Genomic DNA, 10,000 nt, shown 5'->3' with positions numbered 1-10,000 from the left:
AACGGCTGGCTGTTTCAGAGTACAGTAGGCTGAGGGCTAGCAACAGCTACAGACTTGTCTTGTATTTAGCTATGCAAACGAACTTGGCCATAGAACATAGGTTCTAAGTCAAACATATTTTAGAGACGTTTTAATTCATGATCAGTAAGCTTACCGTAGGTCGTTGTATCGTATCTCCCTGGCTGTAGCCACCAGCACTGTCATCCACGGGAGCTGATGGCAAAGTTTAGCTAAAGGTAGAAGGTGTTTGCTCATATGATTGGACGAGACCCTAGTCACTCAAGAAGACGGCCAATGGGCCGCAGACTAGCGTGCGCGTGTCAAGCATGTCAAGGCCATGGGCCACGCTGTTTACCGTCCTAATGCATTATGTAGGCAGGTCCAAATCGAAAGGGGTTTGTGTTGGGTCAGCCCAGGGGATGTGATTGGGCCAGCCCAGTGTCAGTAGGGCCGCTGATGAACTAATTTCGTGGGCCAGCCGGTCAGACCATTATATGGGAAAAAAATAAAAAATTAAATTTCGGGACCATCGGCCCATATTGCACCCCGGCCCAGCGGGCAAACGCCCGGTATGCCCGATGGCCAGTCCATCCCTGTCCACATGGCTCGCTAGCAGTGCTGGTTGTGTTAAACCGTGTCTGGATTAAAATGGAATAATCGCAAGAAGTCCTGCTATCAAGACAACGTTTTAAGGTAGGACGTTTGGTTATTCATTTTGCCCACTGCTGTGGCACATTTACTTGGGCTAATATGGTTTTGTTTTGAAACATTGTCTTCAAAGTGATGGAAGAGTCGCGTGATGCTTGAAAATAGATTCGGGCCGCAGTGCCACCTAGAATCAGACACGTTAGGGCTCAAATACACATACGCGTTTTTTTTTTTAAACGGGACGCGAGCAAATGCATTGATTCCTATGGTACGGCGCGTTTAGCGTGCGCGCCCCTTCTCCACCACGCGTTGCGTCTTTGAAGCGTTTTTTTAGGTGCGCTTAAAAGTTGAACTATTCTCAACTTTCCAGCGCAAGGCAGGGAAGCGCACCGCTTCTGTTTTGGCCGCAGCACTTTGCCAAGGCGTTACTGAAGCATTTCTGCCTGAAAAAAGACGCGTATGTGTATTTGAGCCCTTATTGGGTCAACATGTTTTTGACGACTTTATGTTTATGAAGTGCCACCCAAAAATCTTATGGCCCACCCGAAGCTGAATTTCTGGCGCCGTGCCTGACACTTAGAACACACTTTAGAACCAGACTACAGAACCACACCACACTACACTACAGAACCCACTTTACACACTTAGAACACACTTTAGAACCAGACTACAGAACCTCACCACACCACACTTTAAAACCCACTTTACAGACTTCAGAACTGGACTACAGAACCACACCACACTACACTTTCTCATCATGTCAGATGTGTGTGTTCAGCTTGGATAGTGTGGAATGTTTAACTCTGTTGACACCAAACTGAAAGTGCATCCTATGTTTTAATCTAAAAGTGCATTTCACCATGTTTGTGTGCAGTTCCCCTGGAAGACCAGAAGGGGGCAGAAGAGAGCAGGCCCAGTGTGAGTTCTCCCATGATGCTCGTGGAGAGTTTCCTATCTGGCCTTACCAGCGCCAACAAGGATGGGAGAGTGGTGATACAGAGACAGGGTACACACACACACACACACACACACACACACACACACACACACACACACACACACACACACACACACACACTTTATCTCTCTATCACACACACACACACACACACAAACACTATCTCTATCTCTCTATCACACACACACACACACAAACACAGTGTCCTTCAGCACAGCCTTGTTGCTGTCCATCTAAGAAGATTGTTTATGTGTTGACCACAGAAGTTGCATGCAGCAGGGATAGTGTGGAATGTGTGTGCGTGAGGGTTCAATAATATATATTTTATTATGCTTCAAATATCCCGGAGAACTGCTTAGCCTCTGAATAAGCAGAGGACAACATTCAGCGTTCTAATCAATAACCAGAACCTGCTTAGCCTCTAGAAGAGCAGAGGACAACATTCAGCGTTCTAATCAATAACCAAACCTGCTTAGCCTCTAGAAGAGCAGAGGACAACATTCAGCGTTCTAATCAATAACCAGAACCTGCTTAGCCTCTAGAAGAGCAGAGGACAACATTCAGCGTTCTAATCAATAACCAGAACTGCTTAGCCTCTAGAAGAGCAGAGGACAACATTCAGCAGTAAAACGGTCTCCATAGAAACACACATACTGGACCTGACAAGACAAAACAACTCCCTCTAGAGCACATGTGTCAAACTCAAGGCCCGCGGGCCTGATCACACACACACACACACACACACACACACACACACACACACACACACACACACACACACACACACACACACCTGATCAGGCCCGTCAAGCCACTTAATCTGCTCACACACAGGACCACAGCTCCATACAAATTCAAACACAAAAAGACACAGACATGGATGTCTGCACACGTTAAAACACACATACACAACACACACACACACAGACACACACACACACACACACACACACACACAGGAGGAGTGCCAGACCTGGCAAAATGCCAGAGGAACTGAGAGGGTAGAGACTGCAGCTCTGATTTTGGTCACGTTGTAGTGGACACACACACACGCACATACACACACACACCCCTATAGATACAAACACTGGCCTACACACAGATAGCCTTGGGACACACAGACGTGTCCATCGTTTATTTTGTGTGTGGAAACACACAGAACCTAGACAGACACAACTATGTGTGAACACACACACACACCTGAGGAGACACACACCTACACACACACACACACCTGAGGAGACACACACCTACACACACACACACATCTGAGGAGACACACACCTACACACACACACACACACACCTACACACACACGCCAAAGGGTTGGGGTGGAGGCGGGGCTCGGGCCGCAGCCCTTGCTTTGACTAACCACACACACACACACACACACACACACACACACACACACAGACTTTCTTTCTCTCTCTCTCCTTTTTTGCTGGATCTGTTCTCTCTTGGTTCCACACTCTTGATTAAAGTAAAACACTCAGTAAATATGTTTCTGTGTTGATAAAGCATTGCTCAATATTTCCAATGACGACACAGAAGGATTACATTTTAAATGTGCTTTATTTTGAACATGATCATGAAGCATGTCATTTATTTGACAACATGAGCAGTTGAGCAGTGTGTTCCCTTCAAAGAGTAAAGAGCAGGAAGCCACTGAAGGTGCTGAGGTTATTAATATTATCATAGAGCCTCCAGCCTGCAGGGAGTTGCATGTTAACTACATCTCCCACCTCCAGCTGCAGAGTCACACCACTGGAGAGATAGGAGAGATGATTATCTGTATCAGACTCATCCAACTCCATGACCTGCTCTCCATTCTTAAACATCCTGATATACATACTGTGTCCTTTAAGGTGATCTGCGACTGTGAATCTAAAGTAGTAGACTCCTTTTACTGGAGCTGTGAAGAAGCCTGTCATGTCGCTGTAGGCCTGTCCAACATTGGTGATGATTCTAGTGAAGACCAAGTTCAGATCAGTATTCACAGCCTTTATGTACCCTGAGTTGGTCAGACCTGCTGAGAATGCCACCTTGGGTTTATCACTAATCTCTTTCTCCAGATTCACTACTTCAGTCTCAGTGGCTGCCAGTCTGGTCTTCACTGCTGACCGCTCTGCCTCTTGTGCTACAGTGTCTTTCTTCACATGCTCCATGTCAGTCTCAGAGGCTACCAGTCTCTCAGTAACTGACCTCAGATCAGCTGTCTGTGCTGCATCTTCCTTCCTCAGATTCACCACTTCAGTTTCACTTGCAGTCAGTCTGGTCTTCACAGCTGTCATCTCTGCCTCAAGAGCCTCCACTTTAGTTTCACTGGCCACCAGTCTTTGTTTCACAGCATCATTTTCACCCTCTATTTTGTTCAGCTGATCTTTGGTATATTTTAGATCATCCTGAGTGAATCTCAGACTCACCCTCAGCTCCACTACCATGTCTCTGAGTTCCCTGAGCTCAGCAGCAGACGCCCCAGTGCTCTGGCTCTCTGTGTGAAGTTCAGCATGGATGCTCTTAATCTGAGATCCACACATGGAGAGCAGCAGCACCATCAGTGTGATGACAGCCCTCATCTTTAACATCACTCCCTCTCTGACACACAGACGTTCTGTAGTAGCAGTAGTAGTAGCAGTAGTAGTAGTTGTAGAAGGTTGTAAGCCTCACTCCTGAGACACCCTCTTTTATATGCCTCTGTTACTCATTATGTAAGAAATTGGATAAACATTGGATTGGATAAACACACACACAACCTTGAGTTTCAGTTCATGACGTTTTGAGGTTAAATAAAGTCCAGGCACACTGACAACTAGACTTCAGACTTTTGTTCTGATGAGAGTGTTTGAAGAGGGAGAGGCTTTGAAGAGGGAGAGTCTCATTCCACTAAAGCACATGTGTCAAACTCAAGGCCCGACAAGCCATTTAATCTGGCCCGCCAGCTCCTCAGAATGTTGCAAAAAGTTCCATTGATTTGAATGAGCAACGGTGACATTTTATTTGGTTTGCCTAATTTTCCCTCAAGATCAATAAAGTATCCATCTGTTTATCTATCAGAGCTTGTCTGCCGTGGCCGCTGGTATGTCGAACGCACCACAAATACTGCAAGTCCCACAATGCACTGTCCCCGCGTTGGTAGAATACGTCAATTTAGGGAGCGCTTGCCCCACTGTCCGGCCCTCGACTTACACCCATTTTTTTTATTTTGGCCCTCTGTGTATTTGAGTTAGACACCCCTGCTCTAGACGGAAGAGTGAACATACTGTACATAAGAGGTGGCCAGCACACACACACACACACACACACACACACACACACACACACACACACACACACACACACACACACACCACACACACACCACACACACACCACACCACACACACACACACACACACACACACACTCACACACATACTGTACATAAGAGGTGGCCAGCACACACACACACACACACACACACTCACTCACACTCACACTCACACTCACACACACACACTCACACTCACACACACACACACACATACTGTACATAAGAGGTGGCCAGCACCATTTCTTAAGGTAGACACAAAATCTAAACAATACACAATGACAAGACAGACCCTGAAACAAACATAGTCTTTCTTCCGTATCCGAACGCAAATAAATAACAGAGTTACACCTTAGAATGTTTCACAGGTTTATAAAACAACCACCTTATCCACGTGGTCTGGCCCAGACACACACACACACACACACACACACACACCAGGGTTTTTCCTGGGTCAAAATGGCTCTTCGGTGCTCCCCAAAAAAAAATTCAGTCTGTGTTTCCTATCAGCAGAAATCACTGTTTTTTTTTTTTTTTTTTTTTTACAATTCATAAATAATGGAGGCTATGCTTGAGGTTATCATTTTGCTTCCACTTTAAATTAAAATAGATAGGCTAATATATTGACAATAGTCCAAGCCCCATGGTGCCATCATGTATGGTTCAAAGATTCAAGATCAAGGTTTACCTCGTATGCAAACTCAGTGGCGGTCCGTGCATTTCACGACTAGGCCTTCAGCGATGTCCTACACGATGTTAAACTTAGTGAATCCACCTCCTAATACCATCATTACGACGCCATGGCTCTCGAACCATTATATTTATACAGAAAGGCAGTATAAGTGAGCATTGCATCACCTTAACATAGTCGAGTACAACAGACTTTATTAATATTTCCGGAGCATTTAAAATCAATACACCCGTATTAACAATACATTAAGAGTAGTAAACTCTCAGTTATATGATCGCTTGGATATTACTGTCACAACTTAAAAATAAAAGGCGATTTTCAGGGATTAGTCTACAAAGTTGTATTAAGTCCACCGAAAGTAGCCTATGTTAGCTTTAACAAGTTTGTCCACTAAACATCGCATTGTCCCACCTGCAAAGCAGTTTCGTTCCCATCCTCTCGATATCCAGTTTTTCTTGAAAGTTCCGTCTTGAAAATGGCGTTGTAATTGTATCAAAAACTGGAATTATCAAGTTGGTGTAAACAACTAGTTTATTTGAGTTGGTTAATGTAATTATATTTAGTCTTACCAATTGAAGCAACTAGCATAATAAGCATTGTAACCGATGTACGTCACTTTCACTGAAGCACTGCACCGGTCTGCCTCAGTATCCAATCAAGGGACGTTTACGTGTCACGTTCAACGCGAGGAAAGAAATCTTCCGGGCCTTCTAGAAGGCCCAATGTCGCCAACTCGAAATCTGATTGGTTGTCACAACTGTCTGTTTCAGTTCATTCAACTTAAATGAACTGAAACAGCCAGTTGTGATAACCAATCAGATGTACACGGGCCTTCAATGTGAATTCCGAAGGCCTCAGGGAAGATTTCTGTTCTCGGGGAAGATTTCTTGGAGCGTGGCAACACATGATAGCTGAAATATGATTGGATGAAAGCTCTAACATAAATTAACAACGCTGGAAGCTATGAAATGAAGATAATGGACTATGGGGAATAATTTAATTCATATTTATGAAAAGAAAATATTAAAATTAAATGTATTTTATTAAATTTATTTTCTGATGATGTTTAGGCCAGCAGAGAAGGCCTTGAAGGCCCTGACGGACCACCACTGTGCAAACTACTGAAATCTATATCAATAGAATCTAGAACTAACCAGTGGTCAGAAATTGAACACACGAATTATGAAAGTCAAGTTTATCTATTATTACTATTCATGTTTATTATACAAACCTACATACCATTATTTTCACCAATGGAGGCTGCGTTGGAAATCAATACTCAAACTTTTGACAGTATTTTGAGTGGAAATTGAATGTGCATTTGTACAGGTGTATTCGTGTACGTCGGGCTGGCCCTCGCAGTGGAACGACAGTTTTCAACCGCACCGGTTTATCAATAATAATATTAATATTATTATATTCGAGATGCAACACAAACGAGTTGAGCTTTCAAAACCAATGCTGTTGTCTGCCTTCCCGAGGCCCCGCGTTCTACTGGTACTCGTTTAAACGCGTAGACAAATCAAGTAATAGCCTACACCTGTGTAAGTTCTCAACATAGCAGATATTTTAATAAATTGAAAGCCATGAATATTGAAACCGCCGACTGATGAAGTCAGGATGCATCCGCAGGTTGAGTAATTAAGTGATTGGCTCTGTCCATTCGCGCACCTCACAGTTGCGTATAGATCAGACTTATCAACTCGATTACTATTGATCAAAACAGAACGACAGTTCGGCTGTAGCCTACTTGAAACATACTATTCAGAACATATTCGCTGACGTGCATTGCATACGTGATGAATTGCTCACAAGTCTGCTTAAAACAACTAGTGAAGGTGTTTTAGGATAATATTTATGCCATATACAATAAGTGACTTTATGTAAACCCCACTTATTAATGTTAGCTGCTTAATTATTTAGCGCAATGCTAGCATGACTCTACGGTAACTCGATTTTTAACCAAGGTAGTCTCAGCGTTTCTCAAACTATGGGCCGCCTTGCCTGGGGGTCCGCGAAAAAGTCTGGCTTCCAAAGATTTAATGTTTTAATGTATTGCGAATGCGATACAGTATACAAAACATATAGGCTAATGTTACACGATGTACCGGTACTAGAAAGGTACCGCGGAAACCTAACGTAAAAAAACGATACGATTTTGCATATTTTCAGTATAGGTAGTAGCACGTAATCAGAGCGCCCTCACTGTTCCGCTCCCTCAGGGCTGCCTGCACGTCTGCACATGCAACTCACAACGAGTCATCTGGCCTCATGTGCAGGAGCTCTTACCGACGTCCTCGGCTTTTTTGAAAACAAAAAAAAGTGAGATCTGGAAGTACTTCGGATAGGAAGCAGACTGAAGGAAAGTCTATCGACACACAGAGACCCGTCTGTAAAACATCCTTCAAAGCCACTCAGGCAAAGGGAGGTAACACGTAAAATATGGCTAAGCACGTCTCAAACAGACATATGAACTTTTCAGAGAGTTCTCAGAACGACAGGTTAGCAAATGTGATTATAAACATGAACACCCCCAAGGTCACCCATATACAGCCTAACAGGAGTTGCCTTAGTTTAGCGACAAGCGATTTTACCCATCACAGAATGTTGACGATGCGTATTACAATGGCTAACATAACGCGGATTTTCACGCTAGTAATGTTAACTGGCAAGTGATGCATTTATTCTTCCATCAATACGGGTCGTGTTTATCGTTGCAGAAGGCGCTTTTTTAAAGATAGGTTAGCCGTAGGCATATCGGATGGCCATATTGCATGTATTCTCGTTTAAGACGTTGATCCAGCTTTCAATTTGTCTGCAAGAACGTAGCCCTGTTCACCGTCAAAATTAAACTCTAGAAAGAAAAGGCTGTACGTGTATAATCAATTCTATGATGTCACCATGTAGTTTTCATTAATATCTTGCTGGATGCTAATACTAACCATACCACCACAGATAAGAGTTAATCATATTTTTTGTAAACAGATTTGTACGGAGATGGAGTTGGGGATACACGTGTTTGATAACATTTGGTGGATATTTCCTATTTGTTAATGTCTTTGTTAAATATAAATCATCTCCGTTGGAAAACCCTACAATCTGAGTTGTATTGGAAAACCCTACAATCTGCTTTGATAAAAAGAGAATGTTTCCATCAATATGTTTTATGTAAGGTAAACATTATTTAGCACATTTTACAAAAAGATCATTTAAAAATCTATCCTACATACTATCAAGTAATGCCAAATGTAATAAAATGACTATCTAAAACTCTTCTGATATTAGTATACGATTTTAGAGTAAAAGAGTCCAAAAGCATATAACATTACAAATAGCTATAAGCCTATATGGTTTAATTTGGGATGCTATTATGAGGGGGTCCTCGGAATATTTTCTGCCCTTTAAGGGGTCCCTGGCCCCATAAAGTTTGAGAACCCCTATTGAGCCTGTTGATCGCGACCTGTTTACAAATCTGGTTAAAAAGATAAAGGTGAGCTGTTATTTATAGATACTAAATATTTCCCAGGCATCTAATGGCTTACAGCTACTAGTAAGCATCTAAACGTACAGAGTAAGGTAGGTTGACTGCTAAATGGGCAGCCACCAGTCTTTGGATAGCTCTCATAAATCAGTTATTGTATATATGGCATTAATATTAGTCTTACCATCACACATAGGATATATAGGTTCACAAACACACTGCTTAAATAAAACTTAAAGCCTACTATCAAAGTATTGTTTTTTTAAGATAATGTAAGCAACTGCTTGCTAGCTGCTTTATACAAAAAAAATCAAATTAAAGTGACTAACGTGTGGCGAACTTGGAGAAGCCTCTGTTCAATGATTGGCTGAGGGGGTAGGAGGCGGGATCTGCTGCTGCTGCTTGAATTCAACGTGAGTGCTTAAAACACCATTAAGCTGAATTGGATGACAGTTTTTTTTTAATCGCAGACTTTTTTTTTTTGCCTTTAGGCGCTCGGGGTTTTTCATAGGCGTTCGGGAAACGGCTTAGGCGCGCGCCTACATTTTCTCTATGCAGGAAAAACCCTGCACACACACACACACACACACACAGACACACACACTCACACACACACCTTATCCACGTGGTCTGGCCCAGACCATTATTACAGTCCCCTCTGCCAGTCTAGGCATTTCAATGAGCTAGGAACCAAACACACTTCTCTCTTGCTCTCGCTCTTAAACACACACACACACACACACACAAACACTTCTCTCTTGCTCTCGCTCTTAAACACACACACACACACACACACACACACACACTTCTCTCTTGCTCTCGCTCTTAAACACACCACACACACACACACACACACCTACTCTCTTGCTCTCGCTCTTAAACACACACACACACACACACACACACCACACACA

The 10,000-nt window shown here is 43.1% G+C and overlaps 1 protein-coding gene across 1 annotated transcript in view; it reads left to right on the top strand.

Annotated features, from left to right (window-relative positions):
* LOC308382549 (ATP-dependent DNA helicase DDX11-like) overlaps positions 1 to 10,000 on the top strand; it is a gene marked incomplete at both ends in the record, with an annotated part of 27,034 nt that overhangs the window by 14,834 nt on the left and 2,200 nt on the right. The window contains 1 exon segment of the mRNA XM_080860949.1: positions 1,523 to 1,654. Coding sequence (XP_080717075.1) covers positions 1,523 to 1,654 — 132 coding nt within the window.

This window comes from Sprattus sprattus (assembly GCF_963457725.1).
Source record: "Sprattus sprattus genome assembly, contig: scaffold_120, whole genome shotgun sequence".
Taxonomy (NCBI): Eukaryota; Metazoa; Chordata; class Actinopteri; order Clupeiformes; family Clupeidae; genus Sprattus; species Sprattus sprattus.
The sequence above is the reverse complement of the archived record's forward strand: the minus strand, read 5'-3'. Positions and strand labels throughout refer to the sequence as shown.